Source organism: Podarcis vaucheri (assembly GCF_965113315.1).
Source record: "Podarcis vaucheri genome assembly, chromosome: 15".
NCBI classification, from domain to species: domain Eukaryota; kingdom Metazoa; phylum Chordata; class Lepidosauria; order Squamata; family Lacertidae; genus Podarcis; species Podarcis vaucheri.
The window spans coordinates 42,423,685-42,442,154 of record NC_138753.1 but is presented as its reverse complement, the minus strand read 5'-3'; the positions used below and the strand labels follow the sequence as shown (position 1 = coordinate 42,442,154).

Genomic DNA, 18,470 nt, shown 5'->3' with positions numbered 1-18,470 from the left:
CAGAATTTGTTGGCTCCACCTATCATTGGCTTGATATTCATGAACCCTTTGCTCTGACCCCCTACTGTTGGCCTCCTTGCTTTCTGCCCCACCTATTCCAATGAGCTGCCACTGTGTATGTGACAAGAAAGAACTGTAATGGCCTCAAAATGCAGGGGTGGAATGAAAATTGAAACCTTTCTGCAGCATGGAATGCTGACCTACGATTGTTGGGTGGGGTGGACAGAAGCAGGAAGTTAGGAGGAAGAGGAATGGAATTGTAAAAGGTAAAGGTAAAGGGACCCCTGACCATTAGGTCCAGTCATGACCGACTCTGGGGTTGCGGCGCTCATCTCGCTTTATTGGCTGAGGGAGCTTCTGGGTCATGTGGCCAGCACGACTAAGCCACTTCTGGCGAACCAGAGCAGCGCACGGAAACACTGTTTACCTTCCCACTGGAGCGGGACCTATTTATCTACTTGCACTTTGACATGCTTTCGAACTGCTAGGTTGGCAGGAGCAGGGACCAAGCAACGGGAGCTCACCCCATCACGGGGATTTGAACCTCTGACCTTCTGATCGGCAAGTCCTAGGCTCTGTGGTTTAACCCACAGCATCACCCACGTCCCTAATGGAATTGCAGAATCGTAGAATTTGAAGGGACCACAAACACCATTTGGTCCAACCCCCTGCAATGCAAGAATCGTTTGCCCAAGTTGGGGCTTGAACCCATGACCCTGAGATTACTGTAGGAGTCTTATGCTCAACCAACTGAGCTATCCACACATGAATGACAACAAGCAGGTGTGGGGAACTTTGGCCCTCCAGATGTTTCTGAACTGCAACTCTTATCATCTATTGCTTGCTGGGGCTCATGGGAGTTATATTTGAAGGGTCAAAGGTTCCCCACACCTTGCAAAGAGCAGAACTGGCTGGTTGGAACCCTGAACAGTAGCACTCTTTCACACTGCAACTGGTACTGAGGCAAAGGAAAAATAGTCCTATTCCACCAGGGTCCCAATCCAGATGAGACACTCTCATTCTCTCTCACACACACAAAACACCTTCTATTTACTTCTAAAATATATATTCTTCTTAACTATAGGACTAGTGTGACATCTAGTTTAGCACATCAATAGCGAGGATAGATGCATGCTGGGGATATACACACAAACAGCGCTCTAGATGAAACATAGCCTTGGAAGAAACTGGATGCCCCAGAAAGCTGCCCATTTCAAAGAAGGGCTTATGTCTTTCCCCTCCCCCTTCCAAAATGGTTTTAAAATTCAGCCCTCAACTTTCACCAAAAAGAAAAAAAAAATCTGTCTCTAATTTCAAACTCAAATAAGCACCCAGCATGGTGGCCTTTGTTTTGTTTTCTTCTCCCCAACTCCTCCCTGGCATTGCATAACAAAAGTGTCTAAATTCACACCATCTGGCCGATAAAGACCTAGGCTCACTGGCCGCCTGGCTCAGCTGATTATGTCTGCTGCTGTCTAGTCTGGGCCTTGTGGCGAAAGTCACAGCTGTGGGTCTCGCTTGCACTCAATGCAACTCTGTTATTAGCCAGCTGTAGGCCCCGAGACTACTTCTGTTCACATTATAATACCTTTTCACCCCCCTGAGCATCAAGGGCACTGGGGCTTTCTGGCAACAGCAAAACAAAACAGTTTTCCTCTTAGTGAATAGTTGGCAAGACTGGGGAGTGGGGAGGCAGGATTATTCCAGGAGGGGAAATGCCTTATTTTTATCCATCATATGAGCAAAGATTTTGCATACGTTTGTATTCAGCTAAGAGGATCGATGGCTTATGTTTCTAACTTCTCCCATCGGAACTATATTCTGTAGAAGTTTCATTTAAATCAATGAAGCTTCACAGAGCACACTTTAAAGATTTTAAGGTGTCAACACCAACAGCTTGACTCCACCCTCCAAGTACTAAACAAGTACACTAATTATTGTGAAACAGAGATTTCCCCTTCTTCTACCAGTGACACATCATTGCATCTGCATAAATATTTAGACAACATCCCTGCTAAGCTCGCATCTGTCACTCGGAGAAAGATGTAGGGGATGCTGGATACACTTGTCTGCATTTGAGCTGAATAGTCGTGCAGTTCCATATGACAAACCAGAAAGATGTTTATCTTCTGACTGAGGCTGAAAAGCAAGGCCTGTCACTCAAAGACAATGGGCATCCACTTGAACAGCAAGGCTAGTACAGTACATTAAATTTTGATATACTGTTACTAATGCAGGCTAAACTAGGAGCTTTAAAAATTGATGCTGCTTCTTAAGCAGCTCACAGTGAGATCTGATTATTGGGCTTAAAATAAAAGTGTCAAAATTAACTAAGCTTCAATAGGTTATATCAAACCTTATTCCAAGTGAAATACATCCTTATGCTCATTTTGTTGTTTTCTGTTTTAAAAAATCCAATTTATAAGAGTTATGTCTACATAAAGACTTCTGCTCAAATTACCCGATTAAGGTTTTTATAGAGAGCTCTTGATTTGGTTCACTAATCCACGCATTACATTGAAAGGACATCAGAGAATTCTCATTCTTCCTCAGTTAATCTATCAAGCAAGGTGGTTACATGTTAACAAATAATTATTTTATAACCAGAGAGCCTTTTTTGCCATCACAATTAATACAAAGCATTTGATGTATAAGCCAAGGCATAAGAGCCCAAGAGTTCTGCCTGCATATTCATGTAATATATGAGCAGTGATATGGCAATGTGGGGAAAATGCTAGCTTCCATTTATGATATGTTATAACCCTTACGAGAAGAATCTATAAAATGTCAGATTACCCCCTTTTTCTTACGTAATCATGCTTGTGTTAAAGCATTTCACAGGAAATGCTTTCCTATTTGTAAAACTTCTTTTGAAGTCCAAAAGTAAAGTACACACTGAACATCTCATTCCTAACTGATGACCAGAATACAGTGTTATTCTCTGATAAGGAAAAAGATTTCACACAAAAAGATGCTATGTTTACCCGCACAGTCACACAAATTAAGCATGAGTTTTGTCCCACAAAATGGAACACTGTGCTTGAGATAATGAACAATTAATTATAACATCATATTAATGTCAAGTTGTACTCTGTCACTAAATTTTGTATAAAATTACCTCCCCCTCCCATATTTGTGAGGACCAAGCATATTTAGCTAATGAAACTTGGCTTACTTTTACTTGGTATGACCTAGCAAAAGTTAATTGCCTTTAAATCCAATTTATTTCAGTAGAAGGGATTTAAACACATGCTTAACTCTTCCCTTAAAATCAATGTGAGTTAAATGTGCTCCATTGTGGCTGGATTGTGTCAACCGTATTTAGCACATATAAATTTGATGCACTTTGGGTTGTACTCAATGTAGCACTAAAGTGAACATTTTGTCAGTGCGAGGATTTCTCCTTGCACAAAGGAACATTCTTGTACTGCTATCCTAAGAATTTTATGTGCACTGATCATGCTCAGATATTAATACCATGCCATGAACACAATCCTGGCACAGTTTTAAACCTCAAAACCAAACTTAGGAAATACTTTCATTAGGATCAACCAAAGTGACACAAGACTGCGGCAAGCTTTTAAAGTTTCCAAAGTCTTTGCCAAGCAAGATAGTACACAATGTGGTGTGTGGGTGTGTAGGTGTGTGGGTGGGTGTGTGGGTGTGTGGGTGTGGGTGTGGGTGTGGGTGTGGGTGTGGGTGTGTGTGTGAGAGAGAGAGAGAGAACAAACACAAGAACAATTACATCTGTCTTCTGCTTGGAGGATTTTAGATTGTAAACTTCTTTCAGTTAAGATCCGCCCTTCTGTACTTTGTAAAACATTTATCAATGGCATAAGACTGACAAAAATACAGCCTTCATATTCAGACTTGCTTACAGCCACATGGTCTGATAAAGAGCACACAGACTTAGAGAAATAAGAGTTAGACCATTTGCCTATGTATCTCTAAACCGCCTACTGTTTATTGACTAACTGGCTTTCCAGGGTTTCAGACAGGGGACTTGCCTAACCTTTCCTGGAGATGCCAGGAACTGAACCTGGGATTTTCTGCTTGCAAAATAATGTTCCACCACTGAGCTATGGCACTTTCCAAAATAAACATGCTTGTGCATGTCCATAATGAAAAATATTTGAAGACCAACATGGAGAAAACGCATGCAACAATTCCTATTGTTTTCACACATACAAAGCCACTGTTATCCTTTTGGATGCATTCTTTCCACAATTTCACTGATATACCAGCTTTCTGATTATGAAGAACATGAACACAACTTTCAACAGAATTCATGTGATTTGGGGGGGGGCTTAAATAGAAAGAAAAAGCATGTCAGCATTTGAAATAACATGTACGTATTGAGATCAATTGTGATCTCTTTAGAATCTAGAGAAAAATTGTAAGGGCCCTCTTTAATTTTAATTTTTGCACAACACCTAGCAGTTTTAAGTACTAGAGAAAACACATATGGTCAAGCACTGCTAGACTAAAAAAAACCTGAAACCCTTGGACAATGGAGTCAGACTAAGATCAAGATTGGTCTCATGTTTCTCAGCTGAAGAAAATACCATCAACCAACTTCACTCAAAGAATATGCATTTTTACTCAGAAGTAAGTTTCATTGGGATGTATCCAGCTAAGTTCCACTCGGAATAAACTGACTTAATTTGATGAACCCAAGTTAGCTAGGTCCATCAATTACATCAGGTCTTCTCTGAGCAAGACTAACACTGGGTACAGCCATTGTACTTTTACTAACAGGGAAGTGTGCATAGGATTGCAGCTTTAACATAAAGATCACTGCCAATTTGCATTGTCATGTGCCAACTAGGACTTTCACCCAGTTAAAGAAATCATATGCTGCCATCTTAGATGCACATAGTATGGAATAAGCCCCACTGAACACACCGAGTTTAATGTCCAAGTATGTACAGATAAGATTATGCCATGAATCAGTTCATCATATTTGCTGTATTAAAGCTGCGTACATTTGCATATGAATAAACAAACTCATGCTTGAAGAGGAAATTGATTTTAGATCATGCATACCTGTGTTACAGTGTAAACCTGCTTAGAAGATGCAATCTCCCTACTCCACCCCAAGTGTCTTCTAATATGGTGCCTGCAACCCTCAAATTTCATTAAGTAATTGTATTGCAGAATTTTTATAAAAAAAATTAATACCTACTACCCAGTTAATCTGCTGGCACATACACACACACACACACACACACACACACACTTTCAATTTAATTTAATCAAAGCTAATTGATGAATTAGTTAAAAGTTGCAGCAAAAATGAAAAGGGGGACTAGAAAGCAAGTTAAAAGTTACCAGATAGGTAAGATATACATACTCATTTGTCTGCAAGTGTGCATCCAGGAATATCCACACTTTTAATGCATGAAGTGGAGCATGCTAACCATGGGCATAGCCAAGGGGGCAGGGGGGCAGTTACCCCCCCTAGATCAAGTAAACAATAGAAATACTTAACTACCTGACCAATCACATTGGTCCTGCCCCCCCCCAAGTCCTGCCCACCACAAAAATCCTGGTTACGTCTGTGATGCTAACCTATACACAGGAGCAAGGGGCAAGGGAGGGGGAAGCTCAGGAAGAACATTTCCATCCAATCCTAAATGTAAGTCCCATTGAGCTCAATGGGGCTTAGTCCCAGGTAAGTGGGTATAGGATTGCAACCTTTAGGGGCTGAATTCAATGTTCTCTGCTTGCTAACAAAAGGGCAAGTTTTAATGTGGTATAACAGAGGAATCCAGTGCAACAGCAGCACTAGCAGAAGCATGTCGCACCACAGATTGCACAATCCATCGTGCAACTAAGTTACTAGCAACCTGCTTGTGCATTTACTTGTGCAACAACGTTCTGCTGGCATGAGCCATTTCACCAGCAGAACCAATATACCACTAAATGTCTTTAACACAGCACTACATTGGAAACAGCCCAGTGTGTGTGTGTGTGTGTGTGTGTGTGTGTGTGTGTGTGTGTACACCCATGCAGAACTTTGCAGTGGTAATCTGACAGATTTTCCAGGAAAAATAACAAAAAGTGTCAACTAAAGGAATCTATCGATCAAATTTTCCACTCAGCAAGCCTGAAACTGGTTGTGTCTAATAGATGCACAGCTGGATGCTAAAGCACACTTCCACAACTTTTATTTCCATAGAGTCCACAGCACAGTCCATGGATGCTGAATGGTAAAGAACACGTTTTCATGGAAAAGATTCTACATTCAGATCCCACTATCTTCAGATAAGGCTGAGTGGGCTGGAGCTGGAGAAGCTGCCTGAAGCCCAGGAAGAGGGAACCTGAGGTCTGCCAGGTGGACTACAGCTCCTATCATCCCATCAGCCCCAGCCAGCAGGGCCAAGAAGTCGGGGTGATAGGAGCTGTTGTTCTATAGCAACTGGAAGATCACAGGTTAAAAATTTATTTTGGACTTATATGATCAGTATCGTTTCACAAATAATGCAAACTTTTCACCCCTTTCATTGTGCAAATCACACATTGCACCAATGAAAAGGGGTTGCTTTATTTTAATACTGTACATTGATATTCTGCCTTTCTTCCATTATAGAGTTTAAAGTAGAATACATGGGGTTCATGGGTTCTGTCACTGAGCAGACCCAGACCTGCTTAGCTTCTGCAAGGTGGCTGCAGACACATAAATAACGGAAGCTGTCTTACCTGCACATAACTTCATGGGTGAGTAAAACTCTGCACATTTCTGGATTCTTGTTTTGTCCTTCATAGGCGATAGGCTATAGAAATGTGAACAAGCATTGAGAGATGGGAATTAGCAGTAGTAGTAGCAGCAGCAGCATGTATTAGTAGCAATATTATGTTAATTGATTTTTTTAAAAGAAAGGGAGAAAAGCAGGTCTGATTATTGAAAGTATTATTTTTTTTCACATAGCAGGCAATCTATGCATTAAAAAAATCTCACTAGAAATAGTTTGAATATGAGAAACACCAACACTTGATTAGAATGCTACAGACATAGCTTTGATTAGGAAGAAATTCAAGTAGGTAGGGAAATTAAAGGGCAGGAGACAGACAATTTGCTTGATCTTACCTGTTTTGTGACTGAGTCAATGAGCCGAACGAAGAGATCTTGTTCAGTTCTGACACCTACAGGGAACATTGAAGAACATGATAGAATAAAAATAAGACAGTTCCAAAGGATTAGTTCCCCAAGTCATTAAATCAGGCATGGGGAACCTGTGGCCCTCACCATGATGGCGGCCTGCAATGCCCAGCCTCCCTGGCCATTGGCCAGGCTAGCAAATGAGAGTTCAAGTCCCCAACAACATCTGGAGGGCCACCAATTCCCCACTCCTGCTCTAAAGTCATTCCTGCTCCATCCTCACTTGATCCCTCTTCTGATCCAAACAGATCTAGATCGATATATTCATTGGTGCTGAGTTGAAAATTGCTCTTACATTTTCCTCCACCCCCTGGCCATTCCCCTTCTATTAATGAGAAATGAAATTGCATTTGAAAATTATCCAAGGGGAGAGAAAATTTCAGTGACATTCTAATGAGTGGAATGCCTACTTCCCTTTTTAAGTGTCCAAGGTGTGCTTGCATTGTTAAAACCGTGTTTAGGGAAGACAATCTTACTCGGCTACGAGTGATCGCCAAAGAAGAAGAAAAAGAAGAAGAAGAAGAAGCAAGAGTACTGTATCTTCTCTTTCACACTACAAATCATCTCACCAGTGGTCTATACCCTGTAGCCTTCCTATGCTTGAATTAAAGGCCAGAGCGAGACATCATGTGGCAACTCCTCCCATGAGCCTGCAAGTCTGCAAACTGCTGGGGGGGGGAGGTTTAGTGGAAAGGAATATATGTGAGGGTTGCCACATTTCAAACAAATTTGCAAAACAAAAAAAACCTGAAGTTTTGGAGCTATTTTTAAGGAAAATCACCCCGAACAACACTCCCAACTTGGGTTGCCATACGTCCAGATTTTTCCAGATATTTTAGAGATTTCTGCCCAGACACCACTTCCAACTGCAGTATTCTGCATATGTCTGGGAAATTCCAGACGTATGGGTGTGCCACCTCTGGCCACCTCACAACAAGGTAACATAAAAATGCTGACCCAACCAAAATTTGAACGTTCCCTGAAAATGAGGCAAAAAATAAAAAATGGAAGCCATTTTTGCAAAGGAAGAAAACTTTCAAGAAACTGAAGGTACTGAAGGTACTGAAGGTACAGCACTAGTATACATTCTCTTCTCTCTTATCTAGTAAAGCTGCCGAAATGAGTGGTGGGGCGGGGGCTGCTGGTGCCCAGGAACAGGCAAGTGTTGCACGCGCGCGCACACACACACCAGTGGACTGGGCAACCTATGCTGTGAACGGAGTGGTGGCCTAACATGAACATTTCTTTGCAACCTCAAAAGGAGTTAATTGAACAGAACAGCTTATCACACTTATTCACAACACCAGCCCAATGTACTTTATGCAACGGCCAGTCTTTTAAAGAATTGTGGAGTTGGAAGGGACCCCTGAGGGTCATCTAGTCCACCCCCTGCTGTGCAGGAATTCTCAACACTCAGTCCCCCACCCAATTTGAAACCATACCAGACCCTGCTTAGTTTTACAAATGTGCTAGCCGTTTTATTTCACTATCTATTGAGAGCCAGTGTGGTCTAGTGGCTGGAGTGCTGGACACTTCCCCCACCTCAGCCATGAAGAATTCTGGGGATTTGTTTTGGTGAAGGAAGCTTCAGAACTGGATTGAAATAGGCACTAGTCTCAATGAGCACGTGCATCTCTATCGCCCTGCTGCTACTCCAGATTAAACAGGCTTCAGTAGTTTAAAAAAAGAAATGAAATGAAATGAGACCTACCAAACCTATTTACTGGAGGTGAATTATTTTTTCCAATTTTTTAACAAATGAATTAAAAGAAGCAGTTTCCCATTGAATACGTGCATCGGGTATTGGTCCCTTGTTGCTTTTTCGGGTCATATGAGTTTGTGAGGTTTTTGAAACCATTACTGACCTGTCAATCGTATTTACCTGTGGCAGAACTGGGACCAGCATCCATACCAGTGTCAGTTATTTCTCTTTCGGACTGACTTCAACATGGAGGTGGGGGTAAAATTTCTGATTTTAGCTTTAATCAAGACATTATCCCTTTAGAACACGAGCTCCCCAAATACTCTCATCGCTCTTTCTGAACCCCAGAGGGAGGGGACTCACCGTTACTGTAAAGAAGCTGCAGTTTGTAGTGGGTCCCGTTATTGGTTTTTTCGTTGCCTTGTTCCTGCCGAGAAGGGAAAGAGAGAACTGATTCAAACAGGGTTGCCGGCGCAATATCCCATTTATTTTTATTCAGGAGCAAGTCCCACGTAGTTCAAGTAAGTGTGCATAGGGGTCTGGGTTAGCAGGAAAGTGTTTTACTGGCGCAAATGAGCCCTTTCTTGAGCTGGTCGAGCTGATCCGTGGTTTACTCGGAAGTCAGTCCCATTGTCCTTCCAAGTAAGAGTTACCCAAGATTTGCCCACCCCACCCCACCCCTTCTCCTTAAGTGCTACAGAAAAAGAGAATTTGATGCGGAGGACTTTTGCACTCCGGAGAGCTGCTCGGACATTTCCGGCTTGCCTTGACCCGGGACGGAATTTTTGCCTCTAAAATCTGACGCCGATAGCCTGTGTAGTTTAGTTTCGCTAAAATAAGTGTGTTTGTGTGTTTTAAACCGCGACTGATGGAGACGTGATGTTGCCTCCTGGACCGGCGATCCGGGATGATGGGGCTTTGGAGACAGAAATTTTAGCAGAGGGTTCATTTCAGTCTTTCCAGCACTTGACCTGGAAATTCCCTGGAAAAAGACGGGAGGGGGAGAAGGGCCCAGGGAGAAGTGCTGGGAAGGAAGGAAGGAGGAGGACTTAACATCTTATTTTAAAATTACGTCAGCAGTCACCTACTGGACCAGAGAAGATCCCATCGGTTAATGATATGCAGTATAACTCGACAAACGAAACGCAGGGCGCTAGTTTTAAACGTATATGCCCAGTAGCCGCGGGGAGCATCAGCTTCGCCAAAGTTAAGGACTTCTAAGTCCTGTTGGGAATCGCGCAAAGAGTGCAGTTCTTAAGCAAGCTTACGAGAGAGTAAACCCAACGGCGCACTTTTGAACGAACAAGGTTAGGCGCCTGCTGCAGAAGTGCTTAACTCTGGCAGAATCGCGGGCCGCTTTGCAGGAAGGCTTCCAAGACTTGCAGGAAGCGAAACTGACAAGCCTCTGAGCCCAGGATGAAACCAACCAGCAAGGCCGGCTCAGAGGAAGTTCTCTTGAGCTGGTAGTAATGAACGGGAGCTGCACTGGCGGGGCTCAGGTGTATTTCGATCGGCGCTTTGCGCAGGAGAACCTCCTGGCAGTGGGTTGCGCCTTTTTAACTCCAGGGAGAAACTGATAAATCAATCCTTGCCAAGAAGATTCAGTTCCTAGAAATTAGCAGGAGCTGCTTTTGCTGCTGATTTTTAAAGGGCAATCCGAGGGTGCTTGAGGGTGCAGCTGAGCGCTATTTCATAAGCCCCAATTCTAGCGATCGTTTTCTTAGAAGTCGGTAGCATCTCGGCTTGATTTGTCTCTTTAAAAAATTGCGCTAACACTAAGGAGCGAGACACAAGTTGGGTGACGTGGAGGGGTTTTGGGGTGGGGTGGGGTGGGGGGCTCAGAGAGAGCGATCAAGCCTAATAAAAGCCTTACTTTGTCGTTTTCCACGAAGTCCACAAACGCCGTCCGCTCGATCTCCACGGGCTGCCCTTGCCGGTCGTAAAGCGCCAAGACGAAGTGGAAAAAATTTGACTTTCTCAAATTGGAGGGCGGCTGCTTTTCGAAGTGGGCTCGCGACAAAGCCACGCCGCTGTGGAAGAAAGGAAAGGGGAAAAAGGAGGGAGAGAAGTGGAATGAATGAGCAAATGTGAACGGACGTAAAATAGGCGCCGCGGCTGAGCGCGATCCTATGCCTGCGCCCGGTGGGCCTCGCAACGCAGCGCGCATCCGAGTTCAACGTTGGTTTGCAGTCCTCCATACACGCTTCCTAGGAGCAAGTCTCGCTGAATTCAGTGGGACTTCCTTCCAACAGTAAGCAGGCACAGGATTGCCACTGAGAATTTCAGAGTCAAACACAGGATCCGGCCGTTACTTTCATTTCCGCATGCTATACTCAGTCACAAAGAGAGAGAGAGAGACGGACGAGTTTTGTGACACTTTAAAAACCAACAGGTTTCTTCGGCCAGAAAGCTAAAGTTCTTTTCATCAAATGCAAGAACTCTTTCCTCCTCCTCCTCTTCTATTTCCAAATTATTTTAGCCCGGTTGCTAACCGTTAATATGTGCCCGACAGAAAGAAAGCAAACATTGCAGGCGTCTGACGGATCGGGGACTCTAAGGTTTCTGCCTCAAGAGATATTTGACAGGGCCTTTAAGGTGTCACAATGTGGTTGTTTTTATTTATTTACTTTTGGTAGTGGGCATGGGGGGGGACCGGGGCGGGGAGCAGCACAGGGGAAGGAGCCCCAATAGACGATTCACCTGCAAGAAGCCCGCCTCAGATTCTAGCACGGTTGGCTTGAGGTGGCCCCACCAATATTCCGCTTCCCGTGCCTGGGAGGCAGAATATCCTCCACATTTTATCATTGCAATATATGTAAGACAAAATTAAAATAAATCAGAATTAAAATAAAGCAAGCTGTTTTCCTTTTGCTAATCTTTAACGCTGCAACCCCCCCCCAAAAAAAAACCCACCTCAAAACAACTCTTGCACGGACCGGGCCGCCTCCCCCCTGTCTAACAGTAAGGCCGGCTCCGCCTGGTGACTTTCATTCTCATCTTCTTCGCCAACATTTTCTATCATTAATTCGGGGAAAGCTGAAGGTGAAGGATAATGATTCTTGGGGTACTTTGGGGGGGAGTTGTGGTGTTTGTGTTTTTAAAAGATATCCTGGTGATTTACCAGTACTAAACAGAAGCTCCGGAGCTGGAGGTCAGAGAAGAACCGGGAAATCTCCGAATCCGTTTCGTTTCTTGGGTGCCAGCAGCCTTCAAACATACGCAAATCCGTTCATTTCTCCCTCTCAACAGCCTGGTCTTGTTAGGAAGCAAGGTCCATTGAGAAATAGCCCAGGGCAAAAGAGCTTGGTATAAGCATTCCCAACCACCAAAGGTCCCTGTTCGCTTTAGACCCGATCCAGCTCGCCAACCCGCGACGCCTGAGGCTCAGTGGACTACTTTCAAGTTGCTGGTCCCGGGAGGAGGTGAGGAAAGGGTCTGTCTTGTTAAACAACAGCGAAGCGACTTCTGTGCGCTTCCCGTTAAGAACCCAATTCGGATCAATGGATGGTGATCAATGCGAGAGGGTTCCCCTCCCCTTCTATATGGCTGCCCCGTTTCGAAACGCATCGCTTAGGGGCGCTGCGGCGGGAGGAGGACAGTGTAGCGCTGAACCGGGAAAGTTCATCGATTTCGGAGAAACTGCGAAAGGAAGTGCTCGCTTAAGCCCGGGGCGTCGATAGTGTCAATGGCACGATTTGCAATTTCCTAATTGCCAATGCAATCCGGCGCAGGGTCATTCGGAAATTTAGTCGTGCTGGAGGCTTGCAAGCCAGGTAAGCGCTTTGCTGTCTAAAACTGCCCTCTTGGCAGCCCCAATCCTCTCAACGAATTTAGTGAAAAGCAAGTAGCCAAGCTTTCAGCGGACTCTGCACTCTTTCAGGTAGACAAGGCGCCTACCTGTCGCCTTCACAACCTCCCCGCTTTCGGAGGAGGGACCGCTGAACAGGACGAAACTTCCAAGACAAGGCAGGCCCATCCAGCTGGCTCCAAAGTCAAGGCGTTTAGGATTGGTGGCTCACTGACCAGTGAACAAGCGAAGAGAAATACTACCGGGCCCGGCGCGTGTTCAGCAGCTGTAGGCTAGGCGCCTTCACTGGAATAGATTCTCATTTGATCCAATCCGTTTCTTCGCTTACATGTAAGTTCCTCGGAGTTAAGTTTGCATAGGATCGTATATTTGACTCCCCCTCCTCCCTCCAAATCCCTTTCTTCTTGCACGGATTTTATGCATATCGTCCAGAGTAAACCCTCCCGCTTTAAATAGCCCCCGCTGCCGTTGTTAACTGTGCAAATCAATAGGAGTTGAGCACTGACTTTTTACTACGGCCTGCTGCCTGCTTCGCTCTCCTGCCCTGTTTTATGAAGGTTTACTCTAAATCTCACGGATCCCACTGGGACTTCCTCCCATGTTAACTTCGCAATCCTAGACATGCCTGCTCAGAAGTATGTCCCATTGGTTTAATGGGATTCGCTCACAGGTAAATGTATTGCAGTCTGAGGGTGCAGGCAGTCTTACTGGTTCATGATTACCTGTTCTAGGCCCGTTTACGTTGGGGAGAAGCCCCATTAGATTCCGTGGGGCTTATTTCCCAGTAAATATGCAAAAGGTCGGGTCTGAAGAACGGTCAACGCTACAGCGTTTTAAAAACATAATTCTGATAATTCCCACTAAAAGCAAAAGGATTTATTTCCAGGAAAAAGTGCTCAGGCAACACCCTTTGACCTAGGAAGTTTGTTCAGGATTGGGGCAGCCTGTTTATTCATTGGCAGGAAATGGCGGGACATAACTTTCCAAGCATGTATTGAAGACCAAGAATTAATTTTGGTTTACCCCGCTTTAAATCCCCGAATTAACCCCGGATTGCTCTATCACAACACTGAGGAAAATGGGGAGACACTTGCGACTATTTGAAGATCCAAAAATCCTACTTTATTTTCTAGGCAAGTCTAATTGCCTAACCTCACTTCCTCGAATAAATCCCAGAAAGTTTAATGGGACTTCCTGTTAATTTAAACATGCGTCTAAGAGCATTGGAAAGGCATTTAAAATTCTATTTCCCTTTAAAAAAAAACCATTTCCATTGAATTTAGTTAACTCCGTATGGACAAGAAGAGTTTTATTTCCTCATTTCATTACGGCAGAGTATTATTTCCTCAACGGAGTTTGAAAAGTTTGGGGCGGTTGTTTGTTTTTGCGCCTCCAGGTGGGAAGACCTGTTAGAACAATCAGAGGGGGGAAACCTCCCCCAGCGAAAGCCGATCTTCACAGGAGGAGGGAGGCGACGGCCCTGGAGAGAAGATGGATGTTTATTTTCGCTCTCTTGCAGGGTAGACTTAATTCTCCCTGCCTTCCAGTTCAGCCCGGAAAATCCTGGCATCTCCCTAGGAACAGAAACTTTTCCTACTCCTAGAGCCCAGCACCGTTCTGACCCGTCTCCGGTTTTCTCCTCTGCAGATTCCAGATCTATTGGGAAATTGATTTAGGAAGGAAATCCACTTAGCAAAGCTGTGATCCTGCAGACTGGCGCTGATGCGCGTTAGGTAAAAAGTCCCGTCAAACTCCAGAGGCGGCCGTCCTGCGAAGAAGCGCGCGCGGGTTTGCCGCCTTAAAAAGTCTTCGGAGCACACGCGCAAGTTCCACCTAGGTGGATCTAAACGGATCGGTGTCAGTGGAAGCGGCTCCCGGCAATCACCTTTTGCATGAGGGTCTTGTCAGGCCACGACTTCAACCTCACGAAAAATCCTCAATGCGAACAAAAAAGTCTCGGCTTACTTCAAGCCTGTGTCTGCCTTGTCGGGCAGGTGTTGCAGGAATCGCTGGAACTTATTTGCAAGGACGTGTTTCCAGGATCGGCGCGCTGGTTTTCATCCTCTCCCGCTTTTCTTAGAAAGCAAACCTATCGCAAGGAGTTAGCAGCTGGTGGTGTCTCGGTTCCTAAAGCCAAGAGCCGCCAGAAGGAGACACGGGGTGGATCTCTGTCTTTGGAGAGGAGTTTTAGACCTTCCTCGGGCTGCGATCCTCCTCCAGCACTCTTTTCGAGAAGTCTGAGTTCAACAGAAATTACTTCTGTGTAAGCACCCGTTAGGTTTGGGCTAGGATATTTGCCTGGCGCAGCTGGCCGATCAAAGCGCGGCGGAGCCTGGGCGCCGATGGAGTTTGCTCCTGCGCCGGTGACTTTCCTTTTCGGAAACGGAGCTTTAAAGCCTCCGGATTCTCTCGGCTTTAGTCAGCTTCCCTTCCTGAAGGCCGTGGTTTAAAGCCACGAAAGATCCGCGGCTCTTTTAAAGCCTGGGATCCATAGTGATCTCTCTCCTGTCACCCTTCCTCCACATTTCCTTCTGTGGATCTTCTTTTCGGGTTAAGAGCATTTGGGATCGCTCGGTCTTAAAACCCATTTGTTACATGACTCGGAATTAAAAGTTGGTCGGCCTTGCACAGAGTGTGCGGGTTGCTAAGTGAGATCAATGGTCCGTTTTAGGACACAGATTTCTTTGAAACTCCCGTCGGTATATACGCATTGTTATTATTTAGCGGAGTTTACTTTCAGTAGAGCTTCAGCCGACTTCAGATCTTTACACCCCATCACAATTCCATTGTCGCTCCATTGACCGGAATGTCATGTCCTGCCTAGTTATATATTATATATTTATGGCGCCTCATCTTAAGCTTGCTTGCTCCAAAGTAAATCCCATCGACTTCAATTAGATTTACAGCGCAACCCTAACTCTACCTACTCAGAAGTTAAGTACTAGTGAATTCAAAGAGGGTTTACTCTCGGGTAAATGGAGTTAGGATTGCACCCTTTAAAATGTGTGTTTAGGATCGCAGCCCCGCTCGCTTTAAATCCGCTTCACTTCGGCTCAACTACACTGTAGCTATCAGATTGTTAGTTTTTCCAGATTGGGTCATTAGATTTGCTTGCAACCCTGTCGCCCGCCCCCGACATTTTAAGACTGCAATCCTGCCCCAAATTACTTCAGAGCAAGCCCCACTGAAATCTGCTTTTGAGTAGACATGGTTAAAATTGCGCTGTAAAGTGGGGTGCATAGTGCCCCTCTCCCCCACCCCCGCAACATTTTAGCATCCGGGCTTTGAAGTGTGGCATACATTTAAAAGGCGGTGTGGTTGTTTTTTACTTAAACTGAGTCATGCAGCTCCAGGCTGGGAGAACCTGGAGAAGATACTCTGCATTAACATCTGCAAGTTCCTCCATCCTTCAGGGGCTTATGCTGAAAGGTGATTTCAGACGAACCTCCTGAGTGTATGAACTGCGATGGCGACAGGGCAAGGTTTTGGGGTCAGAGGTCTAGGGCCCCCACTCCGCCGATTAAGCGTGGGGCTAGCTCATCTCACTGAAGTAAAGGAAGCAATGCACATTCTCACCTCAAGTTGGGGTGGTGCATAATGAGCGCCCTAAGTCCAGCAGCGCTATCTGAATTGGGGCCAGGGAAGATCAGAACGGTGGATTCACCGCCTGCATCAATGGTCCTCCTGTCTGCTGGCGGAAAAGCATCCTGGTTGTGGCGGTGGCAAGATTGCAGCCTAAAATCACCTAACAGCATTTAAACTGCAGAAGAACAGAACAGCATCCCTATAAGTGTCTGCAAACATGTCCCATGGTGCCTGTTCCTTAAGCGGGGGGTGGGGTGGGGGCTAACAGCACGATCCTTGGGATGTAGGTAAGCCGCTAAAGTACTCGGAAGTAAACCCCTGAAGCTCAGTTCATCTTCCTTTCGGAGGAGCCGAAGACTTCCTTGGAACAAAGTCCCCAAAACTCAGTGGCACTTGCTTTCCGGTAAAACATCGCTGGGATTTCACAGTTAAAGCGACTCCCACCCTCGCAAAAAAGGTATTACACTGATTCTGCCCCCACCAGGGGAAAGGCCGTAGCTTTGGAGCATGCGGGATCTCCCCAGCTGGTCCTGGTTATCACGAGTGCATTAAAACGTAAATAAATAAAGTGGAATCGCCGGGATCACAGCAAAAGCCTCCCGCGGTTCCCGAGTCACTGCGGATCGTTAACGGGTTATTTGGAGAGAACTACGAGGAGCAAAGGAAATAATCGTCGCGATCATCATCACTTTTTTTTCTTTTTCAAGACTCAGGGTTTGGTCCACTTACCTTTGAGCGGCGACGTTCGCGTCCACCACGCCGACATTCCTGACCCAGGACCGGACAGGATCCATCTCCGAGCCCAGCACCTTGTCTTTCAGGATGGGTCCTCTTCCTAAAGTATCTTGGATCCCAAACATTGGAGAAGTTTATTCCAAAACACAAACCAAAACAACGGTGTCCCCCACCCCCGCAACGCGCGCTCCCCTTTCCGGACGAAGCTGAAACTTCAAAACAAGGAGACGCAGAAATCCCAAGAAGTTGGCCTGAGTGGGCTCCTTCCGTCTTTAAGGAGGACCTGGGCTGCTGCTGCTCTGACACTTTAAGAGGAGAAAGGGGATAAAGGAGTGATGGCGGGGGTGCTGCGCGAGTTTTCCGTCCCTCTCTCGCTTCTCGCAGATCGAAGTTGTTGCTGCTGCGCTGATCAGCCCCTTCCGAGGCTGGCGATCATCTTCCGAAGAACGCGGGACAGCGCGGTCCTTGCTCAGCCTCAGGGATCACCTGCTCGGCGGAGACACCCGGGTCGCCTTGACGGCTCCCTAATCCACGAGGAAAAAGAGGAAGGGGAAGGAAAGTGGGCGGGGAGGGAGGAAAAAAAGAAAAGAAAAGCAGCCGGGGATCAATGGGGAAAAGAAAAGGAGGCGACGCAGCTAAGGAGAGTCTGATTACAGCCTCTGAACCCGCAAAGCGCGGCTGGTTTTCGGTGCCCAGTTCCCCATGAATGGGTTACAGCGCCGGGAGAGAACGTCCTAGGAAAAGGGGCGGAGCGCGCTGCCAAATAAGGCGCCGCTATTTGCATAGTGTCGCCCCATTGGGCGAGAAGGGGAGACTCGGTCTCCAAACTGATACACGCGGGCCGCCGCGGCGGCGGCTGACAAGGAGCGCGGAATTAAAACAACAACAACTGGTGGGCGGGGCGCGGGAAGAGGGCGGGGCGCCTCTCCGAGTTGCTTACCAAATACTTTGTATGCGGCTTGTTAACCTCTGGTTCTGGAAGAAGAGGACCGAGTCGGCTTCCTTCGCGGCTGCGGCCGCAAATGTTAATCTTCCTCCACCGAGCGCCGTCCCATCCCCCCCCCCCCGTGTTCCATTTTATAGTGTAGTAGTAGTAATTAATTAATTAAGAATGTGTTGCTGTTGCTGTGTCATATAGATCGTTTCACGCGTCTGGTGGGAAACAGGAAAGACTTTGAAGAGGGAAAGAGATCCCAGCAATGTGCTATCTGTGAGTTAGGGGTAGGACTCCCAGTCTGACACGCTTACTCGGTAGCAAGTCCCTTTGAAAGCAGCGGCTTATTTCTGAGTACAGTAGATATGCATAGGATGGGGCAGCGAAATACTTCTTTTAAATTCTCAGTTTGTTGGGGGGTGCTCGAGGTGGGGATGAAGAGGCGATCCAGCCATACATCTCGATCCATCTTCCAAACGTTTCACAGCTCGCGGGATCTGGATATAGGCACCCCCCGCTTCTTCACACACATCGGGCTCCCACT

At 45.9% G+C, this 18,470-nt stretch overlaps 1 protein-coding gene across 2 annotated transcripts in view; it reads right to left on the bottom strand.

Moving 5' to 3' along the window:
- The window catches only part of EBF2 (EBF transcription factor 2), a 263,272-nt gene extending 245,558 nt beyond the window's left edge, over positions 1–17,714 (bottom strand). For both annotated transcript variants that reach the window (XM_082200462.1, XM_082200461.1), the window contains exons 1-5: positions 16,987–17,714; positions 10,738–10,894; positions 9,228–9,291; positions 7,091–7,146; positions 6,703–6,776 (exon numbers count right to left, since the gene is read on the bottom strand). In XM_082200462.1, the coding sequence (XP_082056588.1) occupies positions 6,703–6,776; positions 7,091–7,146; positions 9,228–9,291; positions 10,738–10,894; positions 16,987–17,117 (482 nt within the window). In that variant the 5' untranslated portion in view covers positions 17,118–17,714. The remainder of the gene's footprint in view (positions 1–6,702; positions 6,777–7,090; positions 7,147–9,227; positions 9,292–10,737; positions 10,895–16,986) is intronic.
- Between the last annotated feature and the right edge of the window lie 756 nt (positions 17,715–18,470).